Genomic DNA, 12,647 nt, shown 5'->3' with positions numbered 1-12,647 from the left:
TTTTTTAAAATGTGATCATTGTTCTCTAATGGTTATGACTATCTCTTTAAAAAACAAAGTGTACTTTGCTTTCTTTACTTTTACATAGCATGAGTTTAGCAATTGTTTCCAAAGTCATCAGAAAAAGCAGATTATAAAAGTTGACACAGGCTTTTTTTTATTCCTATTTGCATATTGTGATTATACTTTCTTTTTTAAGACTCTAATCCTGCAGTGACTGCACACATAAAACTCCCGATTGAGTAGTTAACACTCACTAGAGTGAGTTTCTTTTTTTTCCCCAGTTTTTTCAGCAGACTTAGCTTCTGTTGACCATTAACAAACCCATTTCTCTATTACTTTTGTTTTTCTTTTCAATTCTCTGTAAGTATGTGTTCATCCGACAGGCTCCACACCTAGCAAACATCTTTGTCTCGCGTTGTGTGCAGTAAGAATAGTCATTTAATGCTTATTTAACACTGCATGTTCAAAATCCTGTACACACACTAATTAGGCTTCAGTTCTGTTGGAGTTTTGTCACTGATTTTAATTAGAGAAGGTTCAAATCCTAGAGCTCAGTCCTGCAAGGTGAAGTCAATGGTACTACTCACATTCTTTACAGTAAGTGCTTTGCTGGATTGGGGCCAGATCTTTACAGGATCAAGGCCTTGTTCCTTACTACTCCTCTGTGAGGTGGGTTGAGTTAGGAAATAGAGGCAGCAAAAGACTCATTTGTCTAAGACCACACAGCAAGTTTTTGGCACAAGAGGGATTAGAACTGAAAAGTACCTGACTACTAACCCTCTGCTTATCCCTGAGCATGCTGCCTCTCAAGGCTATAAAGCTTCTGATAACTTTCAAAGGAGTTAAGCAGTCATATAAAAAGAGGAAGTTATACCACTAAGCCTCTGAGACAATGGGAGTTTTGTGTGTGTAGTTGCGGAACTGGCCCCATAGAAGAGATCTTGCCACAGGTTTCTAAATGAATTCATTATCATAAATATCACTTGACATTTAAGGAGAGTAAAACAGGTTAACTCATCTTGTAGGATACTGTTAGAGTATAGTTTTGAGAGTTGTGATTTCTGTATAAATTGGTTTTATACCTACCTAGAGAAAATTGATACAATGTTATGTGTAACTACTAAGGTTGACAACAAAAACTGAAAAGGATGGTTGGGCTGGGTGGGTTTCTGTTGTTGGCTGGGGTTTTGTTGTTTGGTAATGTTGGCAGATTTTATGCTGTCATGAAGCTATGGTATGCACTAGGCCCTTTGAGCCATCTGGATTCTGAAAGGAAAAAGCAAAATATATTTATAGAGGACTTAAAAGTAGGTACAATAGTTAGTGTAAGAACATACTGACTTGTTAGAGTCCTAGAATCTTACATTAGAAGGGACCACCAGATCATCCAGTCTGACTTCCTGTATATCACAAGCCACCAACAGCACCCACACACTAAACCCAACAACTAAAATGAGACCAATGTACAACAACATACAGGAGACTAGACTATTATGTGCCACAGGCAATGAATAAGAGAGATCAAGGTGCACCTCTGCCCGAGGCTCTTGCAACAGCAGGGAAATGATTTAGTGAGGTATATACAGATGATCCCTGCAAGTGACCTACACTCCAGAGTGCAGGATCCACAAGTTGCCAGTGTGGTGCTTTTTCCATAGGATGTTTCTCCAGAAGACAATGCATTGGGTATTTCAGAAAGCACACCAATTTAGGCCCCGATCCTGCAAACATTTACACATGCTGAACTTTGCTATCATAAAGTGATTTCAATGGAAGACTCATGGAAGTAAAGTTAAACATGTATGTGTGTGGTTACAGGATTGGGATTTTAGGGTCTATACCTTAAAAAGAACTGTGATGCTCTCAGACAAGAAAGGAAAACAAAAGATTGTGCTGACTAGAAGTCAGGGTAGGAGCTCTGGGAAACACAAGCTAACATGAATGGGTTAGGGACTTTGATTTTGCTGCGTGTAAAATGTCCTGAAAGGAATGCAGCAAGGGACTTCTGCAAAGCTGGTGTCTATTTGGGGTAAACAGGAACCCCTACAATAAAGTCTACACAGGGAGAGTGAACTGTGTTCAAACCAGAGCCTCTGGTGAACCCCCTCTCTGTCTCATATCATTCAGCCCACAGCACAGCTACAAATCCATCAACTCTTTAATTTGTTTCCTTTGTTGGACCTTTGTTGGTCCAAAAGAGATTTTGACCTTCAGATCATACTGCAAGTTCATTCTGTTTTTCAGCTTTTTGTCTGAGAAGAAGAAGGGCCATTGAGTTTTGTCTTGAGGCTTGGAAATTCTACTTTTTAAGTTGGCATTACAACAATCATTCACTTTTTAAAAATAATTGTTATACATGTTCCTATAGGCTTTGATAAGCATCTTTTATAAAATACACACAAACAAACATGGCAAAAAGTCTGTTATAATGGAAAAATTGGTCAACATGTTACAATAATACTTAACAGTTTGCTTCTAAATAAATTTCATCATTTTCTCAAAACCTGTCCTTGATCATTTTCACAAAAACTATTTTATAATCAGTGCAAATTTAGCAAGACAGAAGTAAGTGGACGACATACAAGGACCCATTCAAACTTAATATATAACACATTGAATATATATACTTATTGTGGTATTGTGATGATCTCTAACACAGTATATTCTTGGCACCAACCACTATCTTCTGATGAGCTCTCAGCTTCCACTGAAATCAGGAGTAGCCGTGTGAGACTGCATAATTTGGCTCTTACTCTTTGCAACATTCTAAGCCATAACAACTTTAAGATTATGAATAAAGAGAATAACATTTTATCTCAGGATGGCTAACAATGCAGCCATGGGGAAAGGGGTGATGAAAGGCCAACTACATGCTAATAAATCGTATTTAAAAAGGGATGCTTGTTCAAATCCCAGTGGGAAATCCCTGTCCATGGGAGAAATATACCTAGGAGGAAATGCTTACTTAATAAATATTGTGTATTCACCAAACCTGTTACATAAACTGAAAGAAAGTGGTAATACGAACAAATGAACTCTAACATACAGCCTTCATCTTCAATGCTAATTTCCTAATTTGTGGATCATGAAATTTAATTAAAACTATTGACCATCACAAATGAACAAACAGATTTAGTTAGAAGTCTCACTTCTCATCTAAAATGGTAACGAGTGATCTGGACACCCTGAAAACAAAGGGACTACCAAGGAGAGGAGCTGCTTCTTTGTCAGCTTGCCAAGAAATCAGGAAAAGAGTAAATGAAAGGAAAATTTGCTCTGACTTGTAGGGTTAGTGAAACCGTCTTTTGACATCTAAGTGAGGTGTTGTGCCATCTTCCACTTCATTCTCAGCTAGGTATGCTTTATAAATTTAATTTTCTGATTTTTATCTGTTCTCTCTCTCTCTCAAACAGTAGCTTGCTTAAATAACCTGTAAGTCCTTCTTCTGGATTCCTAATGCATTCTGTCTTGTATCTGCCTTTTCAACTGTAAATTCATAAGATTGTCTTTGTTATTTACAGTACGTTGTGGTATTAAACAAATAAGTTAGGTGTGATGGATAATACTGATGACTGGTGCTAACTTTATGTCACAGAAAGTAAGAAATGCTCTACTCTTGGAGGACAAATCCAAATGGGAGTAAACTCATTGACAGCACTCCAGAGTCATAAAAAAGCATGGTTTAGAAAGGCCTATGGTTCCTGCCTAAAGGGATGTCATAGGTGGAGGTTCAGAAACAGAGCAAGCACTCTTTCTTTAGAGGTGCTGGTGTACAGTGATCCATTGTAACAGCTTTCAAAAGCATCCAAAGGCTGGATCTTTCAATATGAGTTGGGGAGTTGCACAACTTAAAAGGCACCACCATTCATTGTAATACATTATTCATCCCGCCAAGGTGAACAGTGCTAATAAAAGTGCTGTTTTCACTGGATCAATGTAGCATTTAAATAAAGAAGAAATAAAGATGTTTTAAACGCTGAAATATTGTTTTTCATGTCAGTGTTGTAATTTTAATGCTGTGCCTTATCAGAAAATTATCTCCTTTGGGTGAAATTGACTCCAGAGCAGATAGCCCACACCACACCCTATGCACGACTTAATCTCTACTGAAATCCCACATTAAGGACTTGAGTAGTACATAGATCCTTGCATGAGTCCGCTTCACTGTGATGAATCACACCCTTTTTGCTGATATTACTTACCAAAAGCAAAAGGGAAAAAACAGATTTTTTTAAATTGGGGTGATTTCCATTACTCAGAGCTAAACAACAAACATTAGTGCAGTAACTTTAGCATCCAAGTTTTATGACATCTTCTTTCAGGAATGTATTTGAGTTTTATCTTCCTAATTTAGGACAGGCTGTGCTTTTGTGCTTACGGTTATATAACTTCCAGCTGTAGTTCACAGTCCCTTTGTATTATAATTTAGTCAGTATGCCTGCTAGCCCCCTTGTGACTGAAGTCCCTGTAATATAGTGGGATTTCTATAAAATTGCTAGTGTAAATAGATTCATGGTCTCTCTGTCATCTCTTGATTATCCTACTGCTAATGTCAACTCAATTGGGCAAAAACTGAACTCCGAATCTTTCCTCTCAAAGCCTCTTCCACTTCCTTCCTTCTCTATTGCAACTGATAATACCACACCCAGCCCATTCCCACTGTCATCACACAGAGACACAACCTAGGCATCATTTTCATATTGCTTCTTTTCTTTTCCAAGTATAGCCAAATCATGTTGGTTCTTTTCCCCACAATCTCTGAAAAATCCAACTCTTCCTCCCCTTACAACTAAAACATTTGTCCATGCTTTGGCTATTACATCCCATCTCTCTTTGGCTTCCCTAAAACATCACTTGCTCCATTCCGATATACATGTCATGATGAAAATCATCTATCTAGTCTGCTGCCCAGAACGTCATTCCCTTTCTGAATCTGTCCACTAATGTATTATTTTACCAGAGGCCAACTGATAATGGGGCCCATTTGTACTAAGCATAATAAAAAGAGATGCCTTCTACATGTTATTTAATCTTGTCTTCTTTCTAAGATGCTTCAGAACTCTGCCCAGCCTGTTTTTCTGCTCTCATTTCTTCCTGCTTCCCATCTTAAGCCCTTTACTCCACTGTTCCCTGTCTTTTCTCATTCTCATCTTCATACCTTCTTCACTTAGATATCTTGTGTTTCCCAGTGCCATTCATTCTATCATTAACTCAGAGGTGTGGTGCCTAGAATAGGACTCAATACTCCAGTTAAGCCTTTTCAGTGTTGAATAGAATGGAAGAATTACTTCTCATGTCTTGCTTGAAATACTGCTGCTAATACATCCCAACATGTATTACATCACTTTTTTTGCAACAGTACTACATTGTTGACTCATATTTAGTTTGTGATCCGCTATAACCCCCATATCCTGTGCTGCAGTACTCCTTCCTAGGCAGTGATTTCCAATTTTGTATTTGTGCAAGTGATCAGTCCTGCTTAAGTGTAGTACTTTGCATTTGTTCTCATTGAATTTCATCCTATTTATTTCAGACCATTTTTCCAGTTTGTCAAGATCATTTTAAATTCTAATCCTGTCCTCTAAAGCATTTGCAACCCATCCAAGTCTGATATCATCCACAAACTTTATAACACTTTTATGCCCTCTCTACACCATTATTCAAATAATTTATGAAACTATTGAATAGAACCAGCCCCAGCCCCAATCCCTGCAGTACCTCACTTGACATGTCCTTCCAGCTAGACTGTGAACAATACTGTTCTCTTCTTATGTGTCTCTTCGAGTTTCCTTACTGTCTCTTGCCTTTTTGTTCTTTTCTGGAGTTTTTGTTTGTTTGGTTTTTGGATAGTATTTTATCCTTTCCTTTTCCCCAGTTTGACCTCAAAATTACAGCTAGAATTAAGAAATTTTAACTAGTAATGACTGCTACTTTTGATTGTGCATGTTATCATCTCAACAGGTATTGATTATTAATGTATATATTCAACTTTCTTTTCATTTTTCAAGGACTCATGCCTGCTGCGCATCAACCAGTGTACTGTGCTACAAAGCATGGCATAATTGGATTCACTCGGTCTATAGCTGTGAGTATATGTAGCCAAAAACACTATCAGTAGTTCCTTGAGAACAAGCTTACTTTCTCAGGTTCCCTCTCTATAGCAATGCAAGTGAAAACAGTGCCTATAGAAGTGCTGTGTGGGGTTTGGTTTTGTTTTAATAAAAGCTTTTAAGGTGGTAGCTGGAGACTCCTTCATTTCATGGGGGTAACCCCAAGGAGGTAATAATGGAGGTGTGGGTGATATAGAGAAAGGATAAAGCCAATCAATCAAATAGACAACCTTAGACAAATCATTTTAGTTTCTCCTTCTGTAAATTGGCAAATGTGGGGAAAATGATTTGAATATAAAAAGTGCTCCCCATTATTAAGGCTGACTCAGGTGTTCTGATTACTTAACATTGGTGTGGTAATAACAATGAAAGGCTCCAATTCAGGATGGAGCCTATGCTGCCTGTTGTACAAAGAACTTTCTCTGAATACCCCAAATACTGGCACAAGAAACTTCTGTCTAATTTATGGCAAGATACTAGCAGAGGGAAAGGGCTTGAAGGAAGTATGAGGATAACAAGATCATGTATTTTCATAGAGCAGTTATGTGCACACTTTGAGAATAGCCCCTTCACATGAGATTTCTAGTCAAATTTCCAGCCCAAAGAAGCTGAGATATATTTAGATAAGCATGCAGACTTTTAAAACATTTTCCCAAACCTCTGAATCTTCTAGGGTTAACTAATGCAGATTAGTTTAGGAATAGGAGTCATATATCACACCTTGGCCACAGTCTGCACATGACAGTATATAATTTAATTTTTGCATGATTTAAAAAATATAATATTCAAACAACAAAAACTGTGGTAAAATGAGAGCATATGCTACTTCTTAATGAATGCAAGAAAATAAAACACTGGAGAAACACAATAGTACTTAAAATACTTACCAGCTAACAGAGAAGAAGGTGCAGCCTGACACAGGCAGGTGAAATTTAGAACTTTTAGGACTCTAGTTGATTGTGCCAGACTTAGGAGGCCAGCTCCTAAAGATGATTCTGGATAAGGCTCCAATAAAAATGGTAAACCTCAGATCAAACAATTTAGTGGTGAACAGGCAGTCAAAAAGAAAGTCATTCCAGGATAAGGGACGGAATCCCAATTTTCTGTGGTGAGGGAGGTGAGTGGAAAATATTCAAAAGTTTAGGGCTGGAATGTGGTGTGGTTTGAGATAGTCATGTTATTGTGTTTTCTTATGAAAAAGTTTTTTATCTATTAGGAAATAAACAAGGTTTGCTGGGGTTACTTTTAGGATGTCAATTGCTTCTTCTGTATAAAGTTATATCATTATACCAGCCATAACGCTGATAGTTGTAGCTGACATTGCTGATGAGAAAAGATCCAAAAAAAAATCTGTTTTAAGGAAATAAAATGTTCAGATTTCTGTCAGAATAATCCTCAGCAAAATATGGGGTGTATGCAAGGTCTTGACTTGCTAAAGAATATATTGTTCAAACTTTTCCTGAAACATTCAGGCATCATACCACCACCATTTCTTTAGCTGGTAATGATGCCAAGAAATCTTGGGGTACACAAGCTGAATTTTTGCTAGTAACCTGAGGTAGTATTGTCCAGGAGCTATTAGTATAATTGTTCACCTGACTTTATAGGTTAAGGAATACAATCTAGAACGTAATCAAGACTCATATGCATTGATGCGAGTGACACTTCTTTTTATGGCCTTCATCTTCTTCATGTCGACCTCGCTCAACCATGAACCAAATTAGTTTCTGCTTTGAGCACCAATTTTATGTAAAACAATTTTTTTATATATATAAAATAATCAGAAAGACACACACACGCACCTATCATAAAAGGCCATAAGTAAGACCAGGATCAATAGCCAGTTTGCCACCCTCACAGCCCTCTTATGCTTTTTGCCAACATCAACCATTGATAAATAAAGGGCTAATGTGCTGCTATTAGTTTTGCTGATTGTATCAAGCAACATGTTTACTAGCCTTTGTAAAGATTCACAAAATATTGAAAATGAGCACAATGTGTCTGACACTTTTGTAGATGGCGGCTCAAATGGGAAATTATGGCGTGCGACTAAATACAATTTGTCCAGGGTTCGTTAACACACCAATTCTTCAGTCTATTGATAAAGAAGAGAATATGGGACAATATTATGAATACAAGGATGAGATCAAAGACATGATGAAGTTCTATGGTGTTATGGAGTAAGTGAAGCTACACATAATATTCTTTTGTCTTCTATAGTTGAAGGGAAAGTAAGTAGTAGTGCCACAGGCAGCTGATCCACAGCAGGCAGCATAACCAATGTCTGTACTGTATTTCTGCACAAACCACATGTGAGACAAAAGAGAAGACAACTGAAAGAAAGGGACTCAACCATCTTATTATTGTTGTCCCTTTTCAACCCAAGCAGCTAATCAAATTTCAGGGCCCTGGGGTTGTTCCAGCTGGAAGTAGAAACTGATTGAGTCTGATATTTTCTTTGATTAAATCTTATTTATTTACAAAGAATGTACAAAGTTCTGTGTCTCTGAACACAAACGGAATCAAATAGCAGGAAACAGCTTCTTTTCCTCACAGCAGCAAGAGCACTCTTCTCAGCCTGCACTGCTAACTCAAATCTTTCCCCAGGTCTCTTCCACTGTCAAACACCATGCTTTCAGCTGCTCCTTCAGGCTGTCTGTCACTCTGAGTCTGCCAGTTTTCTGCCTTCTCAATTGCTATATGTTCTTCCTTCCCACCTAATCACAGCCAAACCCCTCCAGCCCACTCAGTCCAAACTCCTGGGAGGATTCACTATCTTCTTTTACCTCAGGTGGAGCAAAGGTTATGGTTAACTCATCCTGACAGTTTGTTAACAGAATGGTATGTTCACACCCAGTCTCAAAGATGATAGTGATTCATGCAGTCACCAGTACCTCAAAGCATAACACCATAGTGGTTTGCCCATGCTTTTTCAGATGTCACTTGCTTTCACTGAGTAGCATTGAACTTTTACATTCACTATTGCAAATTGCAGAGGGTAAAATTCTCCTCTCTAATTTGCATTGCTCTCCAGTTAATGTCAATGGAAGCATTTTGGGGAAACAAATACAGAATACATAACACAGGAGATCTACAGTGCAGTAGAGTGAAGCATTTTCCTATAGCATTTGTCACACTCAGGGAACTTTGATAGTAATCTAAGTGGCAACTAAACATCTGAAGTATTTACCAATGACTAGACCTATAAGAGCTCATTTGCACAGTTGCAGTTGTATATTTTTTGCATATCCAAATTATGATGACCCCATATCCTTCCAGAAATGCTCTTGCTACTTCTGCTATAGTTCCAAAAGACTTGGAAGTAGATCTATACAAATTGTAGATGGTTCATTTTGCAAGCGTTTATGCAAACCTTTATTTATACTTGGTTTAGTACATACTTTTTCCACAAACTCCAGTGCATTATGCTGTCAAACTAAGATAACCCAGAAGGTATTCTGTGCCAGGTCTGATTTTCAAAATGGAAAAAATGTTTATTTTTCTGTAGCCCATCGCTAATTGCGAAAGGACTGTTAATGATTATTGAAGATGATGCTTTAAACGGAGAGGTTATGAAGATTACAGCATCCAAAGGGATTCATTTTCAAGAATATAGTCCACTTCCTTTTCAATCAGGAAGGCTATAAATATAATTCTGTTATCTTGGCTCTAAATTAATATAAAAATGTGTTTTAAACAATTTTTTTAAGACAAATGTTTGTGTCCAAAGAATGACATGATTTGAACTCTTTAATGCAATAATGTACAGTTGTGTAATAATGTGATTTCTTACTTCGATTTTAAGAGCTATTGTTGATATTCTTTATTTGGTAGAATAAGCATGTTGCTCAAAAGATATTCAATGATGCAGTAATAAGAGTCATATTCTGCCCAATGGTAATTATATGCTTGTGGCAGGCTGTTGCCCTCCTGACCTAGTGTGGCACTGCAGGCACCCCTTGTTTCAGTTACCCTTCTGTCAGGATTCTTGGGAATGTCACACAGCTCAAAAGGGGACAAGACAAAATTCCCCTACTGGGATTCTACTTTATTAAATACAAATAAACTTGAAATAGAAAATCTCCCCTGGGCTTCAGAAGTCACACAGCCCTCCTCCTTGGGGTTTGTTCCCTCTCAGTCCTGGCCTCTCTGGCCTGTAGTCTCTCCCACTGGATTCAGAGTTGCACAGCCCTCCTCGTTGGGGCCTATGTTTCTCTGGGAGCTTACACACACACACACCCCTTCTCTTTGTGAGAACCATTGTGCAATTGAGCCCTGATTACCTTTATACGGTCCAGGTGCTGGTTATTCAATTAACTGCCTAGACAGTCCATTACATATTGATGTAAAAACGTTTACCAAACGTTTACCAAAATATATATATTCTCACTTTGACTTTCAATTCTTTTAAAACTTAAAAGAATTGATGAATGAACAGTAAATGGCTAAATATTTAGCAGCAAAGGGTAACTACAAGACATCTGATGAGAATAAGGGTGCACTGCTGGCTCACATGGTTACTCCAACATGCCAGAAGAACAGTACTTGCACATCTTCCAGACTTTTTGCACCTTCACAGCTTTTGATATTGCACCTTTACTTGGGCAAAATGGCCATTAACTTCACTGCAAGGTTGGACCAACTGAGAGCATGATCAGACTTTTCTTATATATTTATCTGATTTGTGTAATAAATTGTGGATGAAAATAGTACCATTAACTATGATAGGAGCAATTCACTAAGATACTGTCTGACTATAGAACAGATGTTTTTAGGCATACTGGGAAAATTTACTAATAGCGTAAACTAGCACCACTCGATTCTCTTTAATGAGTTGTGCCTGTTTACAAGTTGGGCTCACAGTCCTCAAATTGATTGTACTTTGCTATTAGTTGGTAGCCAGAGATGTCTTGTAGGTCTATTTACAATAGTTTTAGGTTCTTTTATATGACCAGTAGACAGAATAGCCTATGTCTATTTTCCATGTGTAAAATGTGTTGCATCTTTTTTCTGTGCTGCCTGTAGAAATACCACCATCTTTTCATGTTCTCTGTATGTATAAATATCTCCTGTCTGTGTGTTCCATTCTGTGCATCTGAAGAAGCAAGCTGTAGCTCACGAAAGCTCATGCTGAAATAGATTTGTTAGTCTCTAAGGTGCCACAAGTACTCTTGTCCTTTTTACCATAGTACTAGCAACTTCCCGTCTTCTTTTGATTATACAGTAACACAAGCCATGCCAGACATAAAATCCATCGTTATAGGATAGTGCAAAGTTACTATCCTATAACTATTTTAAACTATTTTAAAATGAAAAATGACCTGTTGCAAATAATCACCAAAGTCTGTAGTATTGTACTTTCTATGGATAATTGGGGGTGAGGAGGAGGAAGTCACTCCATAATTAGGGAGGAAACCATCTTTGTTTTTGGAAGGTTTTCTGAGCACATCTGCTTCTTAATTGCACTCAAAGACTAAAAACGAAGTTTGAGCATACAAATTCCAATTACTTTTATTTACAAATTAGAAAAATTGATTTTAAAGACTAGGAGCAACTACAGGGATCTGTTAACTGAACTTGTCTTTTTGATATAGTATTGTCCTGTACTTGTTTTGCCTGTAATTATATTTTGTGTGTTTGAACTTTTTAAAAAACATGTACTTCTCAATTAAATACATAAAGTTCTATTGGAGTATTTCTTCTTTATAAATGGAATTTTGAAAGAAGAGCTAAGAATGAAGAAATGAAGAGCTGAGAAAAGGGGGGAGGAAAAGATCAATCATGTATCCCCACTTCCTCTCTTCTCTTTTCTTCCTTTTCCCTTCTGACTATGTCAAAACTGGCAGTTCAGCTTTTTTGAAGCCTATTTCAAATCCTTGGACCCCCACAGTAACATTAGCATCTTCCAGACACCTTTACAAGAGCCCTAAAATAGCCTCTCACCTCTATATATGTAGCATAAAAATCCAAGAACTAATATCCCAATGCAGTGATTTAAATTCCTGGATAAATTTCACTTGTACCACAGAGTATTTTAAACCTTGCCTACAAGATATTAGGAGACTTGGTTTTTACTAGCACTTGCCTGTGTAAGGCAAAAGCTGATGTAAAACTTAAAATAATCAACATGTTTCATTAGGTAGCTAGGCAACCCTAATATCCTTTGCTCCTTTCCTTGTCTAGAAATATTTCACTTAAGTAGTTTATAAACAAAGCAAGTTATATTAATAACCATAATATGTTCAAACTATGTAACTAGTAGCAACCACCAGAATTTAGACAAGTGGCCAGATCTTCAAAAGAATGCAGCTATTAGCAGCTACCACTGAGAACATATTTAGTTCAGAAAATACTCAGAACACTACATAGTTTCATTATATACATTGCTCATGATCACCTCAGTTACTATGCTCACCTTTGGTAACTACATCTCAAAAAAGAAATATTAAAAAAGATTGGGATGGTTTAGTCTGGAGACTGGACCAATGAAGGGGGATATGATTGAGGACTGTACATAATGAATGAGGTCAGTCA

The 12,647-nt window shown here is 37.4% G+C and overlaps 1 protein-coding gene across 1 annotated transcript in view; it reads left to right on the top strand.

The window, feature by feature from the left end:
* Window positions 1–11,771, top strand: part of HPGD (15-hydroxyprostaglandin dehydrogenase) — a 35,067-nt gene extending 23,296 nt beyond the window's left edge. Inside the window, exons 5-7 of the mRNA XM_050945406.1 lie at window positions 6,012–6,088; window positions 8,130–8,293; window positions 9,622–11,771. Of these exons, the coding sequence (XP_050801363.1) occupies window positions 6,012–6,088; window positions 8,130–8,293; window positions 9,622–9,760 (380 nt within the window). The 3' untranslated portion in view covers window positions 9,761–11,771. The remainder of the gene's footprint in view (window positions 1–6,011; window positions 6,089–8,129; window positions 8,294–9,621) is intronic.
* The last annotated feature ends 876 nt before the right edge of the window (window positions 11,772–12,647 follow it).

This window comes from Gopherus flavomarginatus, chromosome 3 (genome assembly GCF_025201925.1).
Source record: "Gopherus flavomarginatus isolate rGopFla2 chromosome 3, rGopFla2.mat.asm, whole genome shotgun sequence".
Taxonomy (NCBI): Eukaryota; Metazoa; Chordata; order Testudines; family Testudinidae; genus Gopherus; species Gopherus flavomarginatus.
Note: the sequence above shows the minus strand (reverse complement) of the source record. Positions and strands in the feature narration are given on the sequence as shown.